The following is a 14863-nucleotide window of genomic DNA, read 5'->3' as shown; positions in this document are numbered from 1 at the left end:
AATTCATTATGCAGCAGCCCACACGCTCCTGCAGTGACAGATCGCACACAGCCCCAACTCCATCTCTGGAGTCACCCTCAGCAGCCAATTCCACCGGCCTTGTGCTGCAGGAGCACTGCCAGCTTCCCCTCCCATAGCCTGGCTCCAGGAACGCTCAACATTTACCTCTCAGCCTCCTGACAGTGTGTTACAAAGCTGAGCAGCACGCCTCCAAATGACACTGCTCCTTAAAATATACCACTGCTCCCTCTGCTGAGCTCTTCCCTCTTCATAGACAGTCATGCTGGACTAGACAGAAATGTCTGGATAATCAATCCATAGTGCCAGGCTGACATGCTGCAAAAAGTCATGCTACTGCATGATGCCTTATGCCTGACTGCAATCAAAATGTGTCAGCTGAGAGGGCCAAAACAGTATCAAAACTGGTTTCCTTGGAAAAGGCCATTAGCAGCCATTAAGGAAATCCAGCTTCTGTATCTGTCTCACACCTGTAACCATATTGAGTGAGCTCAAAGGAAAAAAGCAATTGTTAAATCATGACTGAACAGCACTGTCATTACTTTGAGCTGAAATTAGTTATCCCAGAAAGGCTGTTTGAAGATTAATGTTTTCACAGTGCTCTGCAAATGCAAGGACTTACGAGTTTTACATTCTGATAAAAATACTCACAATGTTCCTCATGTGTTTCAGCATTATTGTCAGACGGGTGTTCTCGTAGGATATGACCAATTGTACTCCAGGCATGTGGCCAGTTGACTGAGGACCTAAAAAAGGCCACACAGTTTGATTTTTTAGGTAACAGCTTAGAGGAAGTAGATCTGTAAAATATAGAAATACACATTAACTAACATATAAAAACCTGCTGTGTGCTTAAACCAGGGACGAAATTAGAAAACATGGATAAGGAGTGTGATGGAAGAAAGTGGTCTGACATGCAGTGCTCCTTTTCTTTCCTGTTTGTTAACTGCCAGTGAGATTTTCTGTTTACTAATTGCCATCAATCTGAAATTCAGTGGGAAATTTATGCTTGAGTGACAAATAATTGGGGTGTTTTTTTTGGCAGTCACTGATGACACTATTCACTATTGTTGCAGTTCTCCTGCCTGGTTAAAACACTGGATTTTTTTTTTCTCAGTTCCCAAGAGAAAGAACAAAAAGGAAAGAAGGAAAAAAGAACAAGTTTCCTGACCAGTTCCAAAACAAATAAGAGAAACAACCCCATATATAAATTTTCCCTTCCTCATTCTGTATTTTTCTGTTCCAGGCTGGCTTTCATGCAACCCATTGCTTTCATAGATTTTTCTACTAAGATGCACTTAAAGTGTCTGATTCAATTCCCACTGAAAAAAACACTTTTCATTTTCCAGGCAAGAAGAATCAGTCTCATAATGTGGAAGAAATGACTAAGCAAATCCTGTTCCATCTCTCTGCTGGGGGCACTGAGCCCGCTGTTCTCACTGCCAAAAGGGTGTGTCCTTTAAGCTGGGTAAGTAATGTGGTTTACCTGCCCCTGCAGAGACAGCAAAGAAACACACAGAGAAAAGATGCCTTTTACCACAGTAAACCAGGTGATGGTGAGCACAAACTCTCCTCACTATCTATCTGACATCCTTATTTTGCAGTGTTTCACCTGAGCAGTGGGTCAGGAGCTGGACTTGAGCCATTTTGCATCACCTGCTCACCATCAAAGACAGCCCAGACACTGCCTGCGTGAAAGTTGCCTGGTTTTACTCAGGCAAACAGGGCTTCATTTAATTAGACCAAAGATGTATTACAACCACTAAGATACCTGAAAAAGTAAGGACTCAGTCCTGACCTAAGCTTACAACAAAACAAGGATGTCTCATGAGCTGGGCTCTGCCCTCTCGCCTCCCATTAGAGAGGAAGCTGAGCTTGAGATCTCGGACAGAGAAGTCCTGCTCTCCTTCCTGCACCCTGGGATCTGCCACTGACACACCAGCCCTAAACCCATGGCAGGGTGACATAACAACACAAGACAAGACAATAGAGTGGTAATTAATTCTTTAAATAGAAACACATCTTCTGAGAAGCAGGAGCAATGGGCAAGGATGAGAATGACAGAACAGCCATCACGCAGCAGGGTTATGCGCTACTACAGGAGGTTTTAGGCAGTATCACAACTGTTCTTGGTAGCAGGAGGGTTCCCATGTGTCCCTTTCACCCTCAGAAGACACCTGGGCACTCCCTGTCTCACTCTTGCCCTCTCCTCCCCACACGTGCCCCAGAGCTCTTACAGGCAGGGTTGTAGGAGGAAGAAATCCAACTCCCTCTGCTCAGGCTTTCCTCTGTTGCTCAGCAGAGGAGGCAGCACAGGGGATGCTATAATGAATAAGCCACGTTGGGTGTATTTTTCTGAAGAAACCAAATGTGTAACCTCTGGAGTGAAGACACTAAAATAACTGCCAAGCAGACACAATGACAGTGCTGTCATGTACTGCTGACAGCCAGAGAGCCAGTGTAATTGCCATTTATCCTAAGGAAGGGAACTCAAATGAATTAGAAATAACACTGTGTTTACACGCAACTGCCATAATATAATTTTTCCAGGCAGCTTGGATACCAACACTACTGAGTTTATGATGTTTGGAATGGAATTTCAGAATATGAATCCATCTCTAATTTCTCCCCTTTAGAGACTACAAAAATACATTTTTAATCACATCCTAATTAGAGAAGGGCCTGAAACACTCTTGAAGAATTGAAATCTCAGGAAGAAATCACTAAGCTGGGACTTAGAAGACTGAGTAGCAGTTCTTCATTTGTTATTCTCCCTTATGAACTTTGACAAATCACTTGGCAAGACTGTACCTTATTTCATTTCTTGTGGTATGCAAATAGGAACAGGGAGGGACAGGGGACGAAAACTCTGTGAACCAGACAATGCTGAGTTTTTTCCAGGGTAAGAAGAAGCCCATAAAATTCAATTCCTCTTTTTTTTTTCATGCAAAACCACTTTACCTTTCGTTTTTTAAAGCTGTGAGTCCTTTTGCCTTGAATTTGCAACAGGAAATGTAGAATTCTAGACTATTACACACCGTGTAACACAAGGGCAGCTCTGTTTTAACATAAGGGCACAATTCACTTGTGGGGCTCTGTTAATTTGGTGAATTGCAGTGAGTCATCATGAGTGGTTTAGCAAGAGCAACAGATTTCAGAGGTTAAATTACGTCATCAGAATCCAGCTGCTCACCGTGCCTTCCCTTTCCTACCAGCGCTACCTGTGCCTTTTTTTTCATTAATTTTTGAAGTGTGGTGCTTATATCCAGTGAAGGAATTTCTCTGTGGGAGTTGTTTTTGTTTTTTTTTTCCTTGAAAGTAAGAAATGTAAATAAGTTTCTAACAAAAAAAAAAAAAAAAAAAAAAAAAAAAAAAAAAAAAAAAAAAGGAAGGAAGGGAAAATGCATTTCTAATTCAATATGCAAAATGAGGTCTGAAACACACACTATGGGCATGAATATTACTAAAATATTAGCTCTTACTAAGCGATAAATTAAGTACTAATGGAAAAAAAAAATAAAAGGAAGGGAAATAAAAAGTAACAGAGCATGGGAAATCTGATAAACATGGAAGAGACCTCTATTGCTTATATTTCACAATAAAACCCAGTTACTGTTAGCTACACTCAGCTGGTACATTTTTGGTTTTCCCACACTCTGTGCTAGATCATAGCCTCTTTGAAGTCCAGGTGATTTTAGCTTCAAATGATAATAGAATACACGTCCAATAATTACTTCCAATCTATCCAGCTTGGGCAGATGGACTTGAGCTCAGGCTCTGCATTTTTGCAAAGTGTCATGCTCTACTTGCAGCTCATTTTAGACAAGGACCAAGTGCTGTTCTGTTGCAGGTACAAGACAAACTTGCTCTGGCTACGGCTGAAGCAAGAGTTCCCCCCAGGGATGGCTTCTTCACTCAACTGGTGTCGATGCAAAAGCTGTCAAATACCAAATGAGGACCCTGGAGCACTTGTAGGTTTTTCCTATCTGATTTGTGTCATGTATCCCAGGCGTGGAAGTCAGCCACCAATGCTACTACAGAAAACCCCAAACACAGTGCCAGTTCATAATCTCTTATCAAGGAACATAAACATGAGAAAACGGTGGGTCCTTTTGTCTTTTCAAACCAAGAAATGAAGGCAATTAGCATTTGGATTTCTACTGAAGGTGGAATGCTCGTCCCAGTAGTCAAGTATGCAGTTCTTTGCTTCATCTAGATGGTCTTTTCTGGCACGCTGGAGAACTACCACCTCCATGTTCTACCATTTGTACAACTTTTTCCTTAGCAGCATCTTAAAACAAGCTCTGCACAACATTTACACTGTGCACAACATTTGAGAAATACCAATGGTGAGGAAGATGCTACTGACAAAATCAATAGGGAAACTGTAATTTAATAACACATTGCATTTCACACGCGGACTGCAAAGCAATGTGAGGAAACTAATTAACTAAGCGTCAGCGCACTGCCATCAGGGAGCTCAGTATTATTCTGTATTCTGCACTCTCAGGTTTTTCTTAGACCTTTCTTCTTGGTGACAGCCTGTTTTGACATCTGGCATCAAAGAGCACTGGAACCCGTTTGGTGTTCCAGGGCTGGGGTTGAATGCCCCAAGCCAACCATCTGCCTGCTTTAGTTACAGCCTCTAAAGTATCTGACTTCGTACAGTCAGCTCTAAATACACCGACTGTCTCAGTGCCTTAGTCCTCCAAGCCAACCAGAGCTTCTTATGGGTAAATGTGACTAAATCAGGAAGGCAGCTTGTGGCAAAAGCTTCACATCAAGAGTGAGCAGCTTCAGAAGATCAAAACATTATGGGACGTGAACAAGAGAGCCTTATTCTCCCCAGGGACTACTTGTGGTTCTGCACGGAGGGGAATACCATAATACAATCTTCCTGGAAACCTGGATCTCCCTTCAGAAGGACACAGAACCTGTTCCCCTACTGCACCTCAAGGACAGAGGCTCATATAAACACATGGAGCACTAATTAAACATGCCAGAACTGGGGCTGGGCTGTACAGTGTTCTAGTCCGTAGCAGAACCCAAACAGTCAGAATTATTAATACTTTCAGGAGATATAAACTCGAGAGAAGGAAAATAAACAAGCTAGATATAAAAATATTTTTGATGATTTTTCTTTCTTCCTTCCTTTTTTAAAGAGCCTTTATAAAAGTCTGATTGTGAAATCATTCCTGATATCTGCTCTCACTGCCTTGTAACGAGCTTGGTATAATGAAATGCTGACAATATTCAGGATAATTCGGAATTCACCTCACTGGGAGTACTGATTCAGTATTCATGTCAAGTAAATTTAACAATGATTTCTAATCTTTCTATTGCTGGGGGCAGAGTACAAATTCATAAATTTTAATACTTATTTTACTTTAGTAAGTGTAATTACCTACAACATTTATAAATTAAAGCAGTGTAAGAGAAAGATCCTGGTTTGATCAAAATTCATAACCTGATCCTATTGGGCATTAACCTTATTTCGTATTGATCCTAACAAAGAGACAGATGATTTTTTTGCTTGAGAGAGAATTTACCAGATCCATGGAAAGCTACAGGCCATAAACTTGAGTTATTTCTCAAAACAGACAAATATTAAGACCCCTACAACCTCAGAAAGCAATGAAATTTGTGGGGGGAAAATGTACTTTTTTTCATGGCAACCACCTCTTTCCAGCAGGCTCAGTGAACTTAACTCCTCCCCAGACTGACTATGGCATTACTGCAGAGTTTACCTTCAAACCAAGAGTGTTTCTGGGCACCCTCAGCCAGCAAGAACCTCCAGGGCCACTCCTGGTTTGCTACCTGGCACCTTGGCATGACCGGACACCTCCTGCCTTAGCTGGACTGGTGTCTCCCCTGGATGCCAGCAGTGTGCATAATGCCATGGAACAAAGACTTCAGCGAGCTCACTGGGGCATGGCAGCAGCCTAACTCCAAAGACGAGGTGAAGAGTAGAAAAACATCTCTGCCATACGTATGTTTCAATGTGTTTCTCAAGTGGGCAATTAGCACATGCATGGCAGATCTCCTGAGAGCTGAGCTCACCTGCTTCCACAGCTCACCCTGAGTGGTGCGGTATCCAGAGCAACTCAGCCCAGGATTCTTGTTCTCTGTTTGTACCAGGTCTGAACTCACTGTTTGGACCTTTTGTGCTACTGCTAGTTTAGCAGTTAAATGATAGTGATCAATTTTCTAGGCTAAAGAGAGCTGCTTTTGTTTGTGGTTTGGGTTTCGGTTGTTATTCTCCCCTGTGTTAAACAAAGGTTTTGCCTTAAGTCTAGAAGTGAAGGACCCAAACTTTAAAAGGCAGAGTTCTTGAAAAGGAAAAAATGAATCCCCCTGTAACCTCACTGCTCAAGGCCAGAGACACATTAATCTTCCCTGACCATGTTGTGACCCTCACCACCACTAACTACATAGTGAGGAGCAGATTGGGTTACCTGTCACACAGCTTTCATCAAACACCCACTAACCACATTTTTGCTTCTGTTTCTTCATTCTCTTCCTTGATTTTGCTGCCACTGACAACAAAAATAGATGGCTCATCCTTCAGACTATACTGGCTCAGGACACCACTGCAGGAATTATGATGTTGCAAGTTCTTTCTCAATTTTATTATAGATTCATTTTATGATTTTGTATAAAACTTTTACACCCAGATTCTCTGTAATAATTAGGCACCTGAATATTAGTGACATATAAAAATTATTCTGGGACTTTAACTGCCTTGTGCCTCAGCTCACTCTCACATCTGTATCTTTGCTTAAAGGCACCTGCAGAGAGGCAGACCATGGACCTATACTGCACATGCCTAACACTTAGGACATCTTTGCATTATCTCCTTGATCCTTTGTAAAAGTTAGAGCAACCATTAGTAATTTTCAATAGTCATAATGGGTTTAATATGATAATGGCATGCCTAATCAAATAAACTCTGCACAGGGAGACACTTCCAAAGGCAGAGAAGCCAGAATGGGATTTATTTTGTCTGATGGATTAAAAGAAATGGTCCCAGCAAAAGAGATAATGAAACCTCTGTCTGCAGAGAGATTAAATTAACTTAATGGACACTCAAATTAAATATGCAGAGATACAATCCTTTCTGAAATGTGGAAAACTGATGATCTTGGAAACTGTCCTATCACTTGGAGCGCATAACAACCAGCTGAATTGTTGTGATGCAGAGTGCAGCTGCAGACACTTTCATAAGGTTTTATTTTGCCTAAAAACTGAGTACATAAGATTATTATCAGTGCAGAACTAAGGGAGTGGAAGACAATAAACATTCAGAGTTTACCTTTTATGGTTTATGCTTTTGACTCTGTAATGTCAGAAATTAGATTAAATTAGGTGCTGGACAGAAGGGGAAAATGGGTTAAGTATTTAGATAGGCTAAGGGAACAGTGCAGCATCTCATTTAGCAAGAAGTGAATTACCACAGTCATTAATAATGTATGCCTAAGCATTAACATAATGTTCTGTTATTTACCTGCTCCCCTCATTGTGAAAATTACTTTAGAAGTCACCCCTGATTTTCTTTGCTTGTGCGAGCACACATTGTGCTTTGTCATGACTCACATCCTTTCCTCCAAAATCTTTGAATATTTTGTTTTGTAAAACAAGAAATCTGCCACAGTTTGTGTAAATAAACTTTTGCTTTGCATATGAACATGTTTATTCAAAAAGAAATGAAGCAAGGCTGAAGGGAATATGTCAAAGAGAAAGAAATCTACAGGTGACATTAGTAACACATTTTCAGAGACCTTGAGAAATCAAGAATTATTTGTTGGTATCCTTATATCCTAAAAACATCCAAACCATCTAAACACTTTATTGCATAATATTATCAAGGATTATAATTTCTCAGAAAAGAAATAAGATTGGTAATACACATACCTAAGGTCAGAGATGATGAATCTTCTGTCAAGGTATTTTTGGACCAATTGAGGAAGAAGCTGAGTACTAGCTCATTCTGAAAGAGAATACAAATACTGTAGGTAATATCATTTGTTGTGCTTTGTTCCTTGTATCATTCCCCTCCAAGAAGCTTGCTGGTAATTTTTTATTGCATATATTAGAGTTAGCAATGAAAGGGAGCTTTTCCCCTATGATCATGGGCAAGGAATCTGGGGAATGGCTTCTGCTCAGGCACTGGGAGGATGATGGTGCCCTTTAGCACTGTCTCAGGGATGCTGCATTGGTGCCTACCTGGCCCCTTTCTGTCAACACACTTCCAGACAGCAGCAAGCTGTGGGGGCCAGAGATTTGTGCTCTTGCTTGATCTCCAGTAGCTCAATATTTGCATTAGCAGCTGCAAGTACTTTGACAGAGCAGCCCATCTGTGAAACAAAAGCAGGAGCCCGTCTTTACTTTGAGCTGTGTAGTCAGCAGGAAACTTGCCCTTGGCACGGGACTGACCCCAAGTACCTGACCTCGTGTGTGCCTCCCCGAGGCTCAGATATTGTGCAAACCTCCCTCCCACGGCAGCTTAATGGACACTCACACTGAAAAGCTCCATACAAAGTTAAATCCTACCAGAAACCCACAGGGAGAGAAAGGCATGATCATATTTCACCATCCTGTTTAAAAGAGTAATCCGCCTTATGTACTGCTATAACTTTTATTTTTATGGACTGACCTGTGCTGCTCTAGTGAACATATATAACAGGTAGTTACATTCAGCTGGAGAGAATTAAAACAATAAACCAAATCCCCAGATTTCAGTATTTTGCAAGGTAATAAAAACGTGAATTCTTAAATGGACTCTTATGAGCCTGAATCAAAGCTGGACAGTAATTGCATTTTATTAGCTTTTCATAAAGCCATATTTCAGAATGGCCACTCTTTAAGATGGTTAGGATTATTACATTTGTGCTGATGTTACTTGGACTGACACTGTAATGAATGGATAGAACAAGAGACTTTTCAGATTCCAGCATTAAAATATCACCATTGTTTTTTTCCAGCCAGAGGAAAATAACGCGTCTCTTATCAGCAAGATGTACTTCTTGTAGTATTTGTGTTGTTTCAATTTGACAAGTTGTAGCATAATTTGTGCAAGGAAAAAAGAAAAGGAAGAGGATAGTGACAAAAACAGCTAGAGAGGAGTTAACACGTGCTTACAGCATACAGCAGACAGAGGAACAGATGTGTATGTTCAGTGGAGAGATAAGATTTAGCAATCTGGATTTATTTTAACAGTTGCCTTTCATTTTTCACTCTACTGTTTGAAGTTTTTCCTCCCATACTGATATTTTCTTTAAAAGAAAAATCAGGGGAGAAAAAAAAAAAAAAGAGAAGAAAGAGAAACCAACATAATTGTTTTCCTTGAATTGAGTGATGGATCCTTAAGTTATTAGCAGTGGACTGCCAATACACCTGTCTGTACTGAGCATGAGTAATTATTCTCTCATCTGATGAAGACAGCTTACAGGGGAAAGCCCATACACCTGCCACAGCTTCCAGTAGCTTTAAACAGCTGAGTTATTCCCTAAGGAACCTTCACTCGCTCTTTCAGCACAAGTCCCAAGTGCAGGAAATCTCCAGGGCTGAGAGTATATTTTTGGCAGCCCGGCCTTTATTTGACAGCATGAAAATAAGCAGAGAAACTTAAGTAGCCCTATGAGTTCAAAGATCTTGAGAGAAGTAGGCAGGAGGTGGAAATAAAGATACACAAACTGACTTGAAAGAGAAAAAATTCCACACTGAGCAGCTTGGTGTTCTTTCTGCTTCCTCTCCACCTACTCTTTCTGCAACAAATGGAAATGCAGGAACCAAGAGGTTTGTAAACACGAGGTGCAAAGACGTTTCAGGCAATAATTCCAAAATCTCATTCTAAAGGAGTGAACACTGAAAAAAATGACTTTTGGTTTAAGTACAGAAGTGGAGCCATGCAGAACTTAGAGCAGGCATGAACAGGACAGGCATGAACCCTGCTGGTGCCACAGCTGATGGCAAAGCTTTCCTGGCCTGTGTGCCCATCATGCTCAGTGGCTACCGAAGCCTGTGGGGAAGCAGCAAGGCTGATCCTGGCAGAAGGAATGCAAAAACCTGATGGAACAGATCATGTGGCAGGAGCAGATGCAGCAGGTTGTCCAGGGCAAAGTGCTTCAAAAGCAATGGGGGGGTGTCTCTTGGGTGTTTGTGGAGATAAGCATTTTGCTCACTGTTATTTAAAGGACAGCAATTTCCCCCTGACCTGTGCTAATCTGCCTGCTGCAGGACCCCACCACTTAGATTTCCACCAGAAAATGTGTAAGTACCTTATTAAGTTCCCCCTTTGTCAGCAGACCTCCAAAAAACCACACTGAACTTTTAGGTGATTCCTAAATCTATGAGACCTCCATCAGTTGGAGCCCAGTTCATGCGACTGAGGCACAGAATTAAGCCTGCACCTAGGTACACTGCTAAATAGAAACAGGTCTAGCAGAGCTTTGAACACACGTTTGAGCTGTTTTAAGGTGGAGAGAGTCCATTTCTAACCCAGCAATTTTTGTTACACAGAAGAGACTCTGGGTGGGAATCTCAGAGACCCTGTGATGGTCTTGGCAGAAAGGAAGGCACTGAGGATGACCACAAGTGCTCACTCACCCTTTTCCTCCTGGAATTCTTACCTTTAAATCGGCACGCAAAAATTCCCTAAAATACTGCACACTTAGGGATTCTTAGGAAATCCTCCTATCGCTTTATCTGTTCTTACCTATTAAGACAATAATCTTCAATAGGTAATTCTGATATTTTTGCAGGTCACTCAACATATTAGCCTGATCAGGAGCAAACAGGTAGGTATGGTCAGTCTGGCTAGAACTCAGAGATATTTTTCAGCCATTAAATTCAAAAGGGACAAATTCCACCTTTACTTGCACTAGGATACAACCAAAATAAAATATTTCAGTGGCCTTGGGGGGCTGGCACAGCCCTGCATCACTGCAGCATGGTAGAATTTGTCTACTGCTCTCCTTCAGTGACTAACTAGAAAAGCACTCTGCAGTTTGTGAAACACAGCCAGATTTCAAGCCAGATTTAATTTCAATAGAAAGAAAAGCAGCCTCCCCTCTGCTTTCAGCTTTCTTTTCAGCTGTGCTAGAGTAGATTTGGGGTCAGAGAACACCCATGCGCCTGTTACACTTTAACAGGATGGAGAATCAGCAGGAAAGAAAGAAACCAGAAAAAGTTGACCTTGGTGCAGCTGCTGCGACTTCAGGAAAGGACAGAGGAAGAGAGAGGACTTTGAACTCTCCCCATTTTGGCTCTGCTGGATGCCTCACCGCAGGAATATGGGAGTGGTGGGAGTTCAAGGGACCCATGTACCCTGGGAGCACTTTGTACCCTCATGGTATGTACCCCATACAGGCATGTGGGGCTTTTTTCTCATCTCTGCAAGTCCCAAGGAGCACCAGTGAATAAAGTAGAAATGAAATATGGGAAGCTCTTATCAAACTTGATTACTTTTACAGTGTGAAACATTAGTCACCCTAGAACAATGCTGTGGTCCTGGTTTTTACTGTGTGCTTGAAAATGAGTGAACATAATTTACAATCATTTCCATTTACATCCTCTTTAAAGTCCTTTTACAAAGCCTGTAAGTCACCATAAAGCTGTTTATAGAACCTATCCACAGCTGAAACACCATCACTGTTTGCTTACCTGTGTGCACAAGGTTTATCCTCACCCCCAAAGTCCTCAGTTAATTTGGATACTTCGAAAATCTTTATAGACTCAAATCCCAAAAGACACTATATTTTTTTTTTAATGATCAGCCTACTGTGCACCTGAACTTACTTTTGTATTTGACACAGACTTAATTAATGGAGCCTTACCTTGCTTTTGTGTCCCCAGGCAGTGTACAACCCTCCTACAACACAGCCATAAAATCACGAGCCACTAGGGCAGCCCTAATTTGTATGATGAGATTTGGGCTGCAGTCTCCATTCAGCCCATTGCTCAGTTGGAGTTGAGTGAAACACAGAAAAATATGACATGGGTCAGCAGCAGCTGTCTTTTGTCACAGATTCTTTATGCTTTGAGAACATATGTTTTTGTCATCTTCCATGTTACCCACCTTCAGTTCATTGTTCCTTGGTGCTTCACCTCTTATTGGTGACATCACTTGGTTGTTTTGCCATTTAATGGAGCAAAACTCAAAGTTTCTGAAGAGTGCTGAGAATTTTACCCTGCAGATCTAGAAAACTCAGGTATTTCAGTGTATGCAGATGATGAGTCAGTCAGCAATGGTGCAGCTGGCTCAAACCTAAATGTTCCTTCGCTGTGATCAGAAATATTGACACTGGTTTGGGACAAGTAGAATGAAATTTTTTAAAAAACGGCGCTGAAACCCATTTTTCATCCTGTTCTACTTGATTCACTATGACAATGAAGGTGCATCAACTTCTGCATGTCAGTGATTGATGTAATGAATGCAGCTTGTTGTTCGTGAACACAGTCTGGTGGAGGAGTTATTTATAACAGTGCTAACCTGAATTTCAGAAAGGACTCCCATTCCAGGCAATTCTTCAATGAAAGTAACTAAGCGAGGTTTGTGCTTAAAGTAAACCACAGACTTAAAAAAAATGCCTTGAATAGGGATGGGCATGAGCAAGTTTAAGCATTTAAACTGGTCCAAGAACAAATATCTCCATCAACTGATGTTTCTGCATTTATTGGATCTGGCACTAAAATTCAGAGATAGAGAAAGAAGAAGTTTCTGCTCATTAAAGAAGGGTTTGAAGAAACATTTAATTCCATTTGAGCTCCAGTGCAAATAAGAAGGCAGCTGTTTTCCACCTCTCCTCCTTTGTTCCAACCATTTAGCAGAAAAGGTCAGTGACATTCTGACCTACTCTAAATTATAATAAAATTTTCATAATCAGAACTCAGTCTGGACTAAAAAGCTTACACCTAAGGCACGACTGAGGAAGGAATTTGGATGTAATCTGATTCTTTCTTCATTTCTAGGATTTATAATTACTTGATTGGTAGAACCAAGCATGTAGTCAGTCCTGTGTGGACTGGACTAAATTCTTAAGAGCAGAAAATGGCGCCTAGTCACTTAGGGTAATGTGTTTACAGTGATTACAAGTGTTACAATAGTATTTTATAATGAAATAAAAGCTCTTCTCTCTATCCCAGACAATACTCCAGCCTACTCTGCAGCTACAATACATTACAGCTATTAGAATTCAGCATAAAGAAATGACTGTAGCGAGAAAGTAAAAGGAATTCTGTTCTCCAGGAATCTGTTCCTTCTAGATTTCTTCACAAATTTATGAATTAATTGAATTAATTATTTATTCCTACATAGTTTTACTATTTCATAGGAATGACAGTTTGAGTGCTTGAGAACTGACAACTCACTAAATGGTTTCAGCCAGGCTCTCTAACAATTTGAGAAAAAGGACAAATTTGACTGCAAAGTTGTCATAAGCACAAGAAGGGACAAAATAATTGTATTTATTTTTATCAAGAAAGCCTCCTAGCTTGGCTTTCTGCTCAGACTACAGCCAAGATGACACCATGATATTTTAAAAGACTCATACCAAAGTGAAAAGTAAAAAAGAAGGGAATACAAAGGAAATTACCCACCAACTGCTCTCCTTGTTCTAAGTGGGTCAGAACATGTCAGTATTTTCTAAATTTCTCCCATCTCCCAGCAGGAGAAGCATATTGAAGTAAAAATAATGATTCAATGTTTGTGGAGTATCAATAACTTTAAAGGTTATCATCCAGAACTGCAGGTTAGCTGCATGGGGGTAAGCAAGGTGATTTCCCACATGCAGCAGCACTTTACAGATGGAAACAATCTGCTCATTACTCTGTTTGTTACCCCTTGCCCTCCAAGTCCAGCACACCAGTAGCAGCACAGCCCCCACAGGTACAAAATTGATTTCTTCTCCTCATGGTTCAGCCCTCCAGCCTGGAAATTTGCCCCCCTGGGCTGACTCAGAGCCACAGCAGTGTCTGTCCCCGAGCAGATGTGTCCAGAGTTACCTGCGAACACCTCAGTCATGGTTGTGTTCCAGTGCTGGGAGGATGCCCCCAGCTCCAGGGGTGTGTGCTGCAGGCCCATGAAGGGAGGAGCAAGGGCACTGGGAAGCCCATTGCCAGGCAGCCTGCTCTGGCTGGGCACTAACCCACGGAGCGGGAGGCACAGCAGAGCTCCTGTGCATGACCGGGAAATGTTTTTATGACTATCCCAGGGCTTTAAGCAGTCTAACTTTTCAGCTGTAGATCAGGCTTCTGCACAGCAGTGTTTGGCCCAACTTGAAAATCCGTGTACCTTCCAGCAGCCCAGAGCACAGCAGAAGATACTGAGCTCTTCATTTCTAGGTCATGGGCTTAGATCAGCTTTTCCTCAGCTGTGACCAAAAGGCGCTAATGTAAAATAAACCCATGGCCCTAACGTGAGGTCAGGAAGGAATCACAGAACCCTTAGGGTTGGAATGGACCTCTGGAGATCATCCAGTCCAATCCCACTGCCACAGCAGGGTCACTGGCAGCAGGTGACACAGGAACATGTCCAGGTGGGCTCGGAATGCCTCCACAGAGGGAGACTCCACGACCTCCCTGGGCAGCTCTTCAGTGCTCTGCCATCCTCAGTGTAAAAAGGTTCTTCCTCAAGTTGAGGTGAAACTTCTTGTGTTTTAATTGCACAACAATCAACCAAAACTTGAGCAGATTATTTCCCAGTGTGAGTCAAGGGAACCAAGTACCCAAGTCAGCTGTTCACACCAAATTAACTCTAACTCTGTGAGACAAAAAGATTTTTATCCTATTTGGAAATCTTTTCAATTTCAACTCAGGGCTCAGAATTTATATTCATATTAATAAGATA

The 14863-nt window shown here is 41.6% G+C and overlaps 1 protein-coding gene across 4 annotated transcripts in view; it reads right to left on the bottom strand.

Annotated features, from left to right (window-relative positions):
- The window catches only part of PIK3C2G (phosphatidylinositol-4-phosphate 3-kinase catalytic subunit type 2 gamma), a 197216-nt gene that overhangs the window by 21117 nt on the left and 161236 nt on the right, over positions 1 to 14863 (bottom strand). For all 4 annotated transcript variants that reach the window (XM_048302295.1, XM_048302298.1, XM_048302297.1 and 1 more), the window contains 2 exons: positions 7930 to 8005; positions 670 to 764 (listed from right to left, as the gene is read on the bottom strand). In XM_048302295.1, coding sequence (XP_048158252.1) covers positions 670 to 764; positions 7930 to 8005 — 171 coding nt within the window. The remainder of the gene's footprint in view (positions 1 to 669; positions 765 to 7929; positions 8006 to 14863) is intronic.

Source organism: Corvus hawaiiensis, chromosome 4 (assembly GCF_020740725.1).
Source record: "Corvus hawaiiensis isolate bCorHaw1 chromosome 4, bCorHaw1.pri.cur, whole genome shotgun sequence".
NCBI classification, from domain to species: domain Eukaryota; kingdom Metazoa; phylum Chordata; class Aves; order Passeriformes; family Corvidae; genus Corvus; species Corvus hawaiiensis.
Note: the sequence above shows the minus strand (reverse complement) of the source record. Positions and strands in the feature narration are given on the sequence as shown.